At 46.9% G+C, this 14,539-nt stretch overlaps 1 protein-coding gene across 1 annotated transcript in view; it reads left to right on the plus strand.

Annotated features, from left to right (window-relative positions):
* wwc3 (WWC family member 3) overlaps positions 1–14,539 on the plus strand; it is a 33,305-nt gene that overhangs the window by 8,692 nt on the left and 10,074 nt on the right. The window contains exons 2-18 of the mRNA XM_063890512.1: positions 3,331–3,440; positions 3,990–4,190; positions 4,375–4,451; positions 4,891–4,970; positions 9,334–9,463; positions 10,866–10,994; positions 11,141–11,214; positions 11,393–11,641; positions 11,775–11,864; positions 12,053–12,471; positions 12,713–12,827; positions 12,940–13,020; positions 13,212–13,298; positions 13,385–13,577; positions 13,842–13,961; positions 14,202–14,287; positions 14,377–14,494. Coding sequence (XP_063746582.1) covers positions 3,331–3,440; positions 3,990–4,190; positions 4,375–4,451; positions 4,891–4,970; positions 9,334–9,463; positions 10,866–10,994; positions 11,141–11,214; positions 11,393–11,641; positions 11,775–11,864; positions 12,053–12,471; positions 12,713–12,827; positions 12,940–13,020; positions 13,212–13,298; positions 13,385–13,577; positions 13,842–13,961; positions 14,202–14,287; positions 14,377–14,494 — 2,359 coding nt within the window. The remainder of the gene's footprint in view (positions 1–3,330; positions 3,441–3,989; positions 4,191–4,374; positions 4,452–4,890; positions 4,971–9,333; positions 9,464–10,865; positions 10,995–11,140; positions 11,215–11,392; positions 11,642–11,774; positions 11,865–12,052; positions 12,472–12,712; positions 12,828–12,939; positions 13,021–13,211; positions 13,299–13,384; positions 13,578–13,841; positions 13,962–14,201; positions 14,288–14,376; positions 14,495–14,539) is intronic.

Below are 14,539 nucleotides of genomic sequence, written 5' to 3' on the forward strand. Positions count from 1 at the left end.
CATGACTTCACGTCTCCACCGCTAAGCTAAAGGCGGCTAATGTTGGGCTATAAAGGAACTACAGCACGGTCACATGACTTCACGTCTCCACCGCTAAGCTAAAGGAGGCTAATGTTGGGCTATAAAGGAACTACAGCACGGTCACATGACTTCACGTCTCCACCGCTAAGCTAAAGGCGGCTAATGTTGGGCTATAAAGGAACTACAGCACGGTCACATGACTTCAGGTCACCACCGCTAAGCTAAAGGAGGCTAATGTTGGGCTATAAAGGAACTACAGCACGGTCACATGACTTCAGGTCACCACCGCTAAGCTAAAGGAGGCTAATGTTGGGCTATAAAGGAACTACAGCACGGTCACATGACTTCACGTCTCCACCGCTAAGCTAAAGGCGGCTAATGTTGGGCTATAAAGGAACTACAGCACGGTCACATGACTTCAGGTCACCACCGCTAAGCTAAAGGAGGCTAATGTTGGGCTATAAAGGAACTACAGCACGGTCACATGACTTCAGGTCACCACCGCTAAGCTAAAGGAGGCTAATGTTGGGCTATAAAGGAACTACAGACTTTATTATGTCAGATTTTCCGTCATGTGGTGAAGGTTGTGAAATTGGAATGACTCAGCAGTATTCTCAGGTCAGGACCCTGAATGCATCACAAGATCAAACTGAGGAAGATTTCTCCGTAAAGTGATCTGTTCTATCTGTTCAGTGTTTCCTTGTAAAACTCTGAATATAGTTTCTCCTCCTCAGGCTTCAAAAATACAAAAATATTCAAATGAAATCTGAGGAGATAAAAATCATGAGATCTACGGTGTTATTGATGAGGAGTCAGGAACGACTGATTCAGCAGATTAAAGGACGACCAACTGGTTCTTTAGTTCTTTTTTTCAGACAAAATATCCTCTCTAGCGTCTCTGATTTGAGAATTTGGGGTATTTTATTAATTTGATTTTCATTTTGAATGAAAAATCGAGGGTTTTTTCAAGGCATTCAATGACATCACCTCTATGCATCCAGCCTGACGTGCAGAGCTTCTTAGGAATTTCTCAAAACTGTGTGAGATGCAGAGGCTGTTCACTGAATTTGAGGCATTGTGGATGTGTTTTTGACAAGTCAGTGTGATTCATCATCTACTGGGGGGGGGGGGGGATTTCAGCACAATTAATACAAATAAAGAGCTTTTTGAACATTAAAGCATGGAGACATGTCCCAGTAGGGACTCTACATACTGATATACACCTGAACATCAGCAGGAGAGGACTCTTTAAAGTAGAACAGCTGACAGGGAAACCTCTGATGGAGCTAACAATGCTACGTGCTTTTTATGTCTTTATTGACACCTGGTTGTTTGCGTGGTTGTTGTCAGAGACAGATTTATTGCAGCGTCAGGTGGTGACAGGAGACTCTACATACTGATATACACCTGAACATCAGCAGGAGAGGACTCTTTAAAGTAGAGACACTACATACTGATATACACCTGAACATCAGCAGGAGAGGACTCTTTAAAGTAGAGACACTACATACTGATATACACCTGAACATCAGCAGAGAGGACTCTTTAAAGTAGAGACACTACATACTGATATACACCTGAACATCAGCAGGAGAGGACTCTTTAAAGTAGAGACTCTACATACTGATATACACCTGAACATCAGCAGGAGAGGACTCTTTAAAGTAGAGACTCTACATACTGATATACACCTGAACATCAGCAGGAGAGGACTCTTTAAAGTAGAGACACTACATACTGATATACACCTGAACATCAGCAGGAGAGGACTCTTTAAAGTAGAGACTCTACATACTGATATACACCTGAAGATCAGCAGGAGAGGACTCTTTAAAGTAGAGACACTACATACTGATATACACCTGAACATCAGCAGGAGAGGACTCTTTAAAGTAGAGACACTACATACTGATATACACCTGAACATCAGCAGGAGAGGACTCTTTAAAGTAGAGACTCTACATACTGATATACACCTGAACATCAGCAGGAGAGGACTCTTTAAAGTAGAGACTCTACATACTGATATACACCTGAACATCAGCAGGAGAGGACTCTTTAAAGTAGAGACACTACATACTGATATACACCTGAACATCAGCAGGAGAGGACTCTTTAAAGTAGAGACACTACATACTGATATACACCTGAACATCAGCAGGAGAGGACTCTTTAAAGGGACCTCCAACACGTCGTGCTGAACGTTGTTTTATTTAAATTATTAGATTAAAAAGTTTTAAGCAATTTCAGTTTTTCAAATATTGGTCAGCATATCTGCAAATATCAGAGGCTGGACGTACCTCTGATATTTTGAACAATCGTGTGTGTGTGTGTGTGTGTGTGTGTGTGTGTGTGTGTGTGTGTGTGTGTGTGATGTTTGCATTAAGAAGTGAAATCCTGTTTCTGCCTCTAAACTGAAGTCAAAGTGCTCAGAGTACAGAGCGCTGCAGAGGAATGTGCTGCAGGATGCCGCCTCTGCACCGTGTGCACGCCTCAATCCGGCCTCACACTCTGCAGTGTGTGTGTGTGTGTGTGTGTGTGTTTGTGTGTGTCAGTGTGTGTGCGTGTGCGCAGCCCCCTTTTGTCCTCTCTGATTGATGTTAATCAGACGGTTACTGTATGTTCTGTCAGCAGACTCAGTGTGTGTAGATTAGGAGGAGTGTATCAGCCTGATGCTGTTAGTTCTGCACCGACACACACACACACCGACACACACACACACACACACACATACACACACACACACACACACATACACACACACACACACACCGACACACACACACACACACACACACACACACACACACACACACACACACACACACACACACACACACACTTGAATAAAATGATTCGATTGAAGAACGGTTCATCGCTTATTCTTGAATGCTCATGTTGCTGACGTTAGGAGGGTTAATGTTTATAACTCACAGAAACTTTGCAGAAGTGCTGCGTTGATGTCTCTGTTGATGTCTCTGTCATTTAATAATTCTGACTTTTTCCAGAAAATCTCAGATTCTTGACAAACGGGACAGATTTTTTAGATTTTCACAAAAAAGTCAGAATTTGAGAATGGCATAATTCCCAGAAGAATCACAAAGAAAAAAAAGAAATCTCTGAATTTTTCGTAAAAAATGAAGAATTTTGGGAGAAAAGTGAGAATGTGTTGGAGCGCTAGCCAATAGGAGCGCAAGTGTTCCGTAGTGGCCCTGTGTGTGCAGTGATGAGAGTTACCTTTGGTACTCTGATCAGTGAATATAGATGTCATTGTTTCTGACGCTCTGAATATACTCTTAATATTTTCAGGATCACAAAGCCGCTGACATTTGCAGACTGTGTGGGGGACGAGCTGCCTCTGGGCTGGGAGGAGGTGTACGACCAGCAGGTGGGGGTTTACTACATCGACCACATCAACAGTGAGTACAGATTCACTTCCCTTCAAACTATTGCGTAAAACACAGACTGCTTTTATCCTGAGTGTTTGTGATCATGTATAATGGGAAATATTGGCCCACACTCACTAACCTGCTCCGCCTGGACTCCTCTCCAAACCCTGACGGCTCCATGATCAACCCTCCACTCACATCCATGACCTTGGTATCATCCTCAACCCTCCCCCTCCCCTCACGTTAACCAGGTCACAAAAACCGCCTTCTTCCAGCTCAGAAGTATCGCCCCCATCAGACCCTCTCTCTTATCCTGACACACATCCACACTGAACTACAATCCTAAACTCACCTGCTCACCTCCACCTGAAGGTCTGACCCCGTCACCCCCATCCTCCACCGGCTCCCCATCAAACACCGCATTGACTTCAAAAATGTATTTCTCTTTGCGCGTGGATTAGGACTTTTGTTTTTGTAGTTCTGATTGCAGGTAAAGCGTCTTTGAGCAATAGGAAAAGCTCTTTAGAAATATTGTTATTATCTGTTTCTGATCTCGGGTTCTCTTCACCTCTCCCTCAGAGACGACGCAGATCGAGAACCCGCGGACTCAGTGGCGGCAGGAGCAGGAGCGCATGCTGAAGGAGTATCTGGTGGTGGCTCAGGAGGCGCTGGAGGCCAAGAAGGAAATGTTCCTGATCAAGCAGCAGAGGCTGGAGCTGCTGCAGCAGGAGATGCTGCTCTTCCACCAGATCAGCGAGGACTCCAGCTCCCTGCACAGTGGTGAGGAGCAAGAACTATATGCAACTGCACCTGGCAAACATCATGCACGAGCAAAGACGATGTCCCCTTCAGGACCTGAGGGGGGGGGGGTAGATCCCTTTAACGCACCAGACCCCCCATCTCCTTCTTTATATAAAATAAACCTGTATGAATAACAGTCCACCCCTCTGTGTTTGTGTGGCAGCGCTCTCCGGATCGTCGTCCAGCGGGAAGTACGACCCGGAGCAGATGAAGGTGGAGGTGGCCTGCAGGCGGGAGCGGGTGAGTCCTGGGAGAGGGGGCCTCTACAGGATACTGTGGGGTGGGGTCATCATCAGAGGTCAGGGTGTGTCTGTGATCCGGTTAATGGAGAGATCACACAGAGTTTCGATTGTTAACGAGAAAAAACGTCTACATTTTTTTGAGATAAAGTCTGACATTTTGAGGAAAAAGACGATATATTTACTCAAATTCAGCTGTAAACGATGACTCAGCAGTTTCTCCTGTGTTGGGGTACTCAATGTTACCGTAAACAATGACTCAGCAATTTCTTCCTGAGTCAGGGTACTCGATTTGATCTCTAAACAATGACTCAGCAGTTTCCTTTAGTTTTTGGGTTACTGATGTAACCTGTAAATGATGACTCAGCAGTTTCCTCCTCTGTCGGGGTTCTTGATGTTACCTGTAAATGATGACTCAGCAGTTTCCTCCTGTGTTGCAGCTCTGCAGGCTGAAGCAGGAGCTTGCTCAGGTGAAGCAGGAGCTGCAGTACAAGGAGATGGGAGTGGAGACCCTGCAGGAGTGAGTGTTACACACACACACACACACACACACACGTACACACACACACACACACACACACACACACACACACACACACACACACACACACACACACACACACACACACAGACACACACACACACACATACACGTACACACACACACACACACACACACTTTTCCTACAGCTGCTCCACCCTGCAGCCTTTTTCCTTTTACTCCCTGACACTCTCCTTTTCCTCCTGTCTGCTGTTCCTGACTCCTCGTCAGATATAGCTCAGCAGGTTTTAATGTCTTAGTGTTCCCTCTCTGACTCACCCTCAGCCTCCTCTCTGTTTATATTCTCTGATATTAAAGGCATGCATTAAGGAGGAAATACTCACAAACAAGACAAAAGTCTCAATAGAAAATATTAAGCAGGTTTTTAATATTGAAATAACCGCTATACCCTCTCCTCCTCTTCTATCCTCATGTCTTTGTGTTCATAGAAAATATTTAAATATTTCAATGATCCCTTTTCGCTTCATCTCATCAGAAATGTCAGATTTAGCAAAAACTGTTGAATTACATTTTTAGAAACTCTTTTATTTACCAGGGCGGACAATGGTAGGATTTCAGAGCCGAGTGACCTTTGGCCCAAATATAAAACAAGAGGATTTTGCAAAAATAACAGAGAGCCTCTTTCACACACACACACACACACACACACACACACACACACACACACACACACACACACACACACACACACACACACACACACACACTCAGATTCCAGTCGGAGGCTCCACCTCTCAGAGCAGGCAGAGGACCAGGAGCGTTTGGGAAATGGAGGGAGGGTTTCTGATGGAAAGCGACTCCACCTCAGGAAGAGGAAACACCAGAGGAGCCGGACAGGAAGTGGCTCGAGGGGGGGGAAGCATGGGGGGGGGGTAGGACGGGGGGGGGGGAAACACAGCGGAGATATCTGGCAGCAAATTCCTCAGCACTTCCTGTCAGAGAGGAGCCTTATCTCTGCGATAAAACACAACCAGAATAGTGTGTGTGTGTGTGTGTGTGTGTGTGTGAGAGTGTGAGTGAGTGTGTGTGTGTGTGTCCTATTGTGAACTGCAGGGTTTTGTAGGTACCCTCCGGCTGTTGTCAGCAAAAAAAAAACAGGGAATTGTTCTCCGCGCCATGTTGCATCAGATAAAGCAAACAAACAGCTACTGACGCAGAATACACACACACACACACACACACACACACACACACACACACACACACACACACACACACACACACACACACACACACACACACACACACACACTGGAGTCAGGAGTTTATCTCTGTTTTTGGGAGTTTCCGTATCTTTTCAGACTCTGCACATTTCTATTTGCAGACCAAAAACCTAGATTTACGCTGCACATTTTTCTCGGTTCAGAACTGACTTTATGTTTTAAGGATGTAATCAACATCTACACAAACATGGACTTTAAGTTCATATTCTATTAACATTATAACATATTCTGAGCCGTTAACAGTTAACAGATATTCTCTGAAGAAAATAATTCACAAATTCAAGATAAAAAACTTTAATATTCTCCACATTTTAAAGTGTTACATTGACGAGATCGTAGCGACAAAAACTCTTGGATTATTCTATTATTATTATTGAGATTAAAATAAAACATGACGAAAAAGTAATCACAAATTCATGAGAAAAAATGGAAAGTCTTTCAAATTAAAAAGGTAAATTAGCAAGAAAAAATTCCCAAAAATACGAGAAACTAAAGTTTATGATCTGAGATTAAAGTCACAAATAAAAGAAGATACTCACAATTTACATCAAAGCACTTTATACTCTCTGAGATAAAAGTCCTAAATTTACCCCAAAAATCCCTGCTGAGTCGTGAGGAGATGCAATGTGGACGTGGAGCTGCACTTTAAGATGATTCATGAAAGGGGTCGTATGTCCTTCAGAGAAAACACACACGGACCCTCTCTCCATTTAAAGCTGTAGGTCGCCCTTAAAGATGGTGGATATTTAATTCATGAATTTACAAGAAACATGGAGGGCCGGGATACTCCAATATTTCTGAGAAAAAACTGAAAGAGATTTCTACAGTTCAGGGTGGGGTCTCGTTCAGCAGGTACGGGGGGGTGAGAGAGGGGTGGGGGTTACAAAGCAGAGCCTGTTTAGGGAGGAAGAGGAGGAGGAAGAGGAGGGTCTCTGATGAACAGAAGCTGCTGTTGAAGGGGAGGCTGTGGTGAGGGCGGGACACACACACACACACACACACACACACACTGTACATACAGGGAGACTCACCTTAAAGCCGGAGAGCAGGTTTTATTTTGCTCGTCATTTTTCTGCAGGGAACATTTTTCCGCCCATTCCTCAAAACAGAAGACTCCCGACAGAGTTCAAATCCATTGGACTCCTTTTGTTGACTTCAGGAACACAGTGACATCACTACAGAACACTCACGCTCCTATTGGCTAGCGCTCCAACACATTGTATGTGACAGGCCCTCTACTCCCCTCTCCCTCTGTCTCTCCTCTCTCTCTCTTCCCTCTTCTCCCTCTCTCTCGCTCCTCTCTCTCTCTCCTCTCCCTCTTCTCCCTCTCCCTCTGTCTCTCTCTCTCTTCTTGCTCTTCTCCCTCTCTCTCCTCTCTCTCCCTCTTCTCCCTCTCTCTCTCCTCTCCCTCTTCTCCCTCTCCCTCTGTCTCTCTCTCTCCTCTCTCTCTTCTCCCTCTCTCTCTCTCTCTCCCTCTTCTCCCTCTCTCGCTCCTCTCCCTCTCTCTCTCTCCCTCTTTTCCCTCTCTCTCCCTCTCTCTCTCTCCCTCTTCTCCCTCTCTCTCTCTATCCCTCTTCTCCCTCTCTCGCTCCTCTCCCTCTCTCTCCCTCTTTTCCCTCTCTCTCTCCTCTCTCTTCTCCCTCTCTCTCTCTCTCTCCCTCTTCTCCCTCTCTCGCTCCTCTCCCTCTCTCTCTCTCTCCCTCTTCTCCCTCTCTCTCCATCCCTCTTCTCCCTCTCTCGCTCCTCTCCCTCTCTCTCTCCCTCTTTTCCCTCTCTCTCTCCTCTCTCTCCTCTCTCTCTTCTCCCTCTCTCTCTCCCTCTTCTCCCTTCTCTCGCTCCTCTCCCTCTCTCTCTCTCTCTCCCTCTTTTCCCTCTCTCTCTCCCTCTTCTCCTTCTCTCTCTCTCTCCCTCTTCTCCCTCTCTCTCCATCCCTCTTCTCCCTCTCTCGCTCCTCTCCCTCTCTCTCTCCCTCTTTTCCCTCTCTCTCTCCCTCTTCTCCCTCTCTCTCTCTATCCCTCTTCTCCCTCTCCCTCTCTCTCTCCTCTCTCTCTTCCCTCTTCTCCCTCTCTCTCGCTCCTCTCTCTCTCCTCTCTCTCCTCTCTCTCTTCTCCCTCTCTCTTTCTCTCCCTCTTCTCCCTCTCTCTCTCTCTCTCCCTCTTTCGCTCCTCTCCCTCTCTCTCTCTCCCTCTTTTCCCTCTCTCCCTCTTCTCCCTCTCTCTCTCTCTCCCTCTTCTCCCTCTCTCTCTCTATCCCTCTTCTCCCTCTCTCGCTCCTCTCCCTCTCTCTCTCCCTCTTTTCCCTCTCTCTCTCCCTCTTCTCCCCCTCTCTCTCTCTATCCCTCTTCTCCCTCTCCCTCTCTCTCTCCTCTCTCTCTCTCCCTCTCTCTGTGTCACATGCACCGTCAGCATTTCATAACCGACCACAGACAGAAACCGTGCTCCTCTCAGGACCCTGCAGGTTCCTCCTCTGATCTTGAGTCAGGCCTTATTTCTAAAATAAAGCCTCGCCTCGTTACTGATGTGTTAATCAGAGACGACTCATTTACCGTCTGTGAAAAGGCGCGCAGACACATTTCAGTATTTAGGTTTTTCTTTTGTCTGTAACAATTATAATTTACAAATATTAAGAATATTTATTTAAAGTTTGATAGAAATTAATAATGTTTGATATAAAAGTACAAAATAATAATGCTGACATATTTACATTCAAATGATGTCAATAATAATTACAGCAAATCCCCTTTCTGTACCTCATGGCACCTCACTTCCAAACACACACACACACACACACACACACACACACACACACACACACACACACACACACACACACACACACACACACACACACACACACACACTCCCTTAATAATAATGAGTGTGTTTTCATTCTACAGAGTGTATTGACCCTGGGATTTATCAGATACCTCACACAAGATCACTTTAATTGATAGATGAATTAATGTGTGTGTGTGTGTGTGTGTGTGTGTGTGTGTGTGTGTGTGTGTGTGTGTGTGTGTGTGTGTGTGTGTGTGTGTGTGTGTGTGTGTGTGTGTGTGTGTGTGTGTGTGTGTGTGTGTGTGTGTGTGTGTGTGTCAGGATCGACAGGAAGATGTCGTGCAGTCAGACGAACTACAAGCTGGACGAGGCTCAGGCGATCTTCAGCGAGCTGCGCAGCATCAAGAAGTTCATCAGCACCGCCGAGAAGGAGAGGCAGGACCTCATCCAGGTACGAACCACACCGGCAGGAGAGGTCAGGGGACAAGAGGAGGAAAAGACCATCAATAGTTTGGATATTCTCTGAGATTAAGCTGATTGATAAATAACCAATACAATAAATATACTCACAAAAAGGAGACATTTGGGATATTCTCCGGGTTAAAGTCGTACACTCACCAGAAAATTCAATTGGAAATCTCTGAGAATAAAATCCTAAATTTCTGAGAAAATAACTTGGATATTTTTCAGACTTTTGGAGCAAAAACCAGGATTTTCACTGAAATAAAAATCATAAATGAATGCAGAAATATTCACAAATACATGAGAATAAAAACTCTGAGACTAAAGTTAACTAAATATACGGCGAATGATATTTTAAAATGGTAAATTATTGAGCAACAATTTAAATTACCTTCCAACATAAGCACATTAACAAAACGACATTTAAAAAGCAGTCTTTATAGAGGGAAGAAATGACAGTAAAGCCAGCTCATAATACAGGTATAAAGATAGTAACAGTAATTAGATTCAATAAAGACGGTGTTAAACAAAAAGGCATTTACTTTTCCATGTTTAGTTCTGGAAGTCTAAAAGTAATGTTCTGTAAACGTTCAAACATAACGACGCAAACCCTCACACAGCGCCACTGTAAGGTAATACCTGTTGTTTCTGCTGGAATGATCAGTCAGGAAGTCTTCAGCCGTCCTTTAGGTTTAGCATCCTCTGCTGCCCTCCGGTGTCTGTCCTGCAGACCTCAGTCAGAGAGCAGCGTCATGCAGTGAAAAGTGATTAGAATAAACGATGAGGGTCAGGAAACATCTGCAGAGGAGTTTCCTGAAGACGCTCTTTAAAATGAGGGTCGCTCCACTCCGATGAGATATGTTAGAGTGATTACCACAGTGAGCAGGCTGATCTGAACAGGTGGGTTTTGAGGAGGGGCTTGAACATTGTGATTGTGTCGGACTGTCCGATGTGTGTGTGTGTGTGTGGGGGGGGGGTTAAAAGTGAGAATACATTTTTGCCCCAATTTAAATTGAGAAAAAGCATCACGTATATTTAGATATTTAAGACTGACTTTGTATTTTTTGCACAATTTCTATTGATAGTGATCAAAATGTACGGTGGCCCTTAAACATAAACCCAAAAAATAAACCCAATTTTTAAACACGCAAAACATTAGTTTGGGCATTTTTCCAACATTCAAATCGGGAAAATTGAGGATATTTGTTGTGCAATAAACTCTATACTAACTCTATGTACCTCAAATGTACGGTGGCCCTGAGGGGGAAGAAAAACGCAATAAAAAAAGATAATGTTTTCTGGTTTTGTTAAATTCTTGAGTATTTGTAGCCCTGATGTTATTTTGCAGATGATTTAGATGTTTCTTTACCCCCCCCCCCCCCCTCCCTCAGTGCTTGGCGAAGCTGACGGTGAACTTCCAGAACTCGTCGGTGCAGGACGGCTCCGGAGAGGCCGGGAACGCCGGAGGAACGGAGCTGCAGTTCTGTGACACCGGCTGTCAGACCGACCTCATCGGCGAGGTAACACACACTGACCCCCCCCCCCAACATCCCAAAACATGTGGAGGGTGGCACAACTGTTTATTTGTGGTGAAACCATGCCTCTGATCTTATGAAAGCCCCCTCCTCCTCCTCCTCCTCCTCCTCCTCCTCCTCCTGTCTTTCAGTACGGCTCGCAGGACTCCTCACACCTGGTGGACAAAGTGAAAGTCAACTGGCAGTATGAGGAGGCCAAGAAGAAGTGAGTGTGTGTGTGTGTGTGTGTGTGTGTGTGTGTGTGTGTGTGTGTGTGTGTGTGTGTGTGTGTGTGTGTGTGTGTGTGTGTGTGTGTGTGTGTGTGTGTGTGTGTGTGTGTGTGTGTGTGTGTGTCATAAAACATATAAAGCCCTAACACATGTTGTGTCCCCCCCCTCCCTCAGGGTGCAGAGCGTGCAGCACCAGCTCGCTCAGCTGGACTCGGACTCCTGGTCCGGTCGGGTGGAGGCGGACCGGGACCGGGACTTCCTGCAGCTGCTGAGGGAAAAGGAGGCGCTGCTGCAAGAGCTGGTCCTGGTGATCCGGCAGCAGATCTGCCCTGAGACGCTCCTGCAGCTGGAGGAGGAGCGCTGCCGGCTGGAGGAGGAGGTGCAGCGGGCCCACAGCAGCCAGAGCCAGGGGGCCAATCAGAGGTGAGAGGGGGCGGGCTTAACAGAGCCAGGGGGCCAATCAGAGGTGAGAAGGGGCGGGCTTAACAGAGCCAGGGGGCCAATCAGAGGTGGTTTAATAAACCTTCTTTAGCTTAATGTTACGGTTCCTCCTCAGGATCCTGCAGCAGGAGAAGAGGAACGCTCTGCTGAGGCAGCTGGAGGAGGCCACACGCATCACCACGTACCTGCACTCACAACTGAAGAGGTACACACACACACACACACACACACACACACACACACACACACACACACACACACACACACACACACACACACATAATATAAGACTTTAGTCTAATACGGAGACAAACATCTGTACATATTTAACCTTCCTCATATATATTTGACTCTCCCCCCGCTCCCCCCCCCGCTCCCCCCCTGTCCCTTCAGCATGTCGGCCAGCTCCCTGACGGTGTCCTCCAGCAGCAGTCGGGGGTCTCTGGCCTCGAGTCGGGGGTCCCTAGCCTCCAGCCGAGGGTCCCTGAGTTCCATCAGCTTCAGCGACATTTACGGCCTCCCGCAGTACGAGGGGGTGGGGGAAGAGCCTCACCTGCGCTACCTGCTGCAGACGGACCCCCCCCACAGTAAAAACAAGCGCTCCCACGACCCCCCCCAGTCTCTGGCCTCGCTCTCCTCCCGCTCTTCGCTCTCCTCGCTCTCCCCCCCCGGCTCCCCCAGGGACACACCCTACCTCCCTCCCACTGACTGCCCCCTCACTCAGATGACTGAGGAGTACATGGAGCAGGCGGGGGGGCGGGGGCTGCTGGAGGGGCTAAGGGACGCCGTCTGCCCCCCCGCAGGCTCCACAGGTAGGACTAAAAAACCCAGAAAAAATATTTTAATTTCAGTTTTAATTTAGTATTATTGTTGTTGTTTATATTTATTATTATATATTTTTTTTATTTATTTATTTGTATTATTATTGTTATTATTGGAACTCAGATATGATTTCCTTCTCTGACAGGAAGATATAGAGTTTATTTTCCCACTAAGATTTTACGAGCAGTCAGGATATATGTCTGATTTCTGCTGACTCACTGCCCCCCCCAGGAGTGACTCTGCGGGGGAACAGTGCTAACAGGAGCGTCCGCAGGGCCAGGAGGGTCTCGGTCTCTGAGGAGGCTTTGGCTACAGACAGCGGGGTGTTCGAGGCCTGGGGCCGCAGGTGAGAGGAGGGTCTTTATCCTAACCTTCACACACAGATCAGAAATCACATAAAGTGAATAACGTGTTTGTTGTTGTTGTTGTTGTTGTTGTTGTTTTCTCTCCTCGAACAGGACGGAGGAGTCTGATGAGATTTCTTTTGTTAAAGATCTGACGTCTGTGAGCGAGCCCACACAGATCCACCTGGGACTGCTGTGAGGATTTATCCATTTGAATGTTCAGTAATAGAAATACAGTTTATATAAATTTGAGTTCTTATTATTTATAACCTTTTTAGTTATTTATTTATTATTCTTTTACATATTTAAAAGAACATATATTATTATTATTATTGTTTATTTCTGTGCTGTATTTACTCCCAGTCTGACTCCTCTGTGTCCCTCAGCTGGGAGTCGTCCTGTCAGTCCCTGCGGCTCCACCTGCTGCAGCTGAAGAACCTGAACCGCTGCGTCATCAGGGATGGATTCAAAGTGTGAGTGCTCTCAGATCAGATATTAAAGATGTCCACAGAGGAACAGAGTGATGCCATGAATTGATCTCACCCCCCCCCCCCTGCAGATATGTGAAGGTGCAGCTCCTCCCCCTGGACTCAGCTCGCTCCTGCTTCTACTGCTGCTCGGCTCTGGACCCTCAGAGCGTCCTGAGCTTTAACGAAGGCTTCCGGATCCCCGTCTCCAGCGGCGCCCTGACAGCCAGCTTCCTGCAGATCAGCGTCTGCTCTGTGGGGGGCCAGAGTCAGGAGGAGACCCTGGTGAGGGGGGGTGGGGGGGTTTACTACTTTATTTAGGGACATTTTAAGGGATCGTTTGTGTGGTCGTATGAGGTACCACCTGATAGGGGTCGCAGTAATATTGTTCTCTGAGGTAAGATTACTGGATTACTGGATATTCTGTTGTGATTGGCCAACAGCTTAGAGATGTCCCGCCCCTTAGCCTACCACGTACAACCTTATGGAGAAGTTGATTCTTCTATCACAAACATTTCCTCATAAAGATGTATGTTCTCCCCCCTGCAGGGCTCGGCTCAGGTGGGGCTCTCTGAGTGTGAGGGGGGGGCGGAGATGGTTTATCATTGGCTGAGTGTGACCATGCTGAGTGGGGGAGAGAAGAGCCAGCGCAGAAACACTGAGAACCAGGTACACACACACACACACACACACACACACACACACACACACACACACACACACACACACACACACACACACACACACACACACACACACACACACACACACACACACACAAGGTGGAAAATAATGTGTGTATCCGCCCCGTTATTCAGACCAGATGTAATGGCACGACAACATATCACACAGCAAAACATAAAGTGAAAAAAAGTGTGAAACATTTCTGACGCTCCTCTGACGTTACAGGACGCCCTGCTGTCACGCAACAACACCACCACCCAGCTGGAGGGGGGGGAGGCGGCGCTGCAGAGGAGGGGGGAGGCGTCAGAGAGGTAACAGCAGCTCCAGGTGTATGAAACAGAAATGCATCCCCGTCCCCGTCCCCTGTCTCCCCCGTCCCCTGACTTGGTGTGTTTTGCAGGAGCTGGCAGGCAGAGTCGGTGGACAGCGGCTGCAGCAACAGCACCGCCTTCACCCCCCCCACTGAGGGGCCGTGTGCAGAGGGAGTCAGCAGCAGGGGGCCGGGAAGCAAAGTGAAGGTAAGGGGGAGCAGGTTCAAAGACCCCCTGATCCATCTCTATAAA

This window comes from Eleginops maclovinus, chromosome 9 (assembly GCF_036324505.1).
Source record: "Eleginops maclovinus isolate JMC-PN-2008 ecotype Puerto Natales chromosome 9, JC_Emac_rtc_rv5, whole genome shotgun sequence".
In the NCBI taxonomy this organism is placed as follows: Eukaryota; Metazoa; Chordata; class Actinopteri; order Perciformes; family Eleginopidae; genus Eleginops; species Eleginops maclovinus.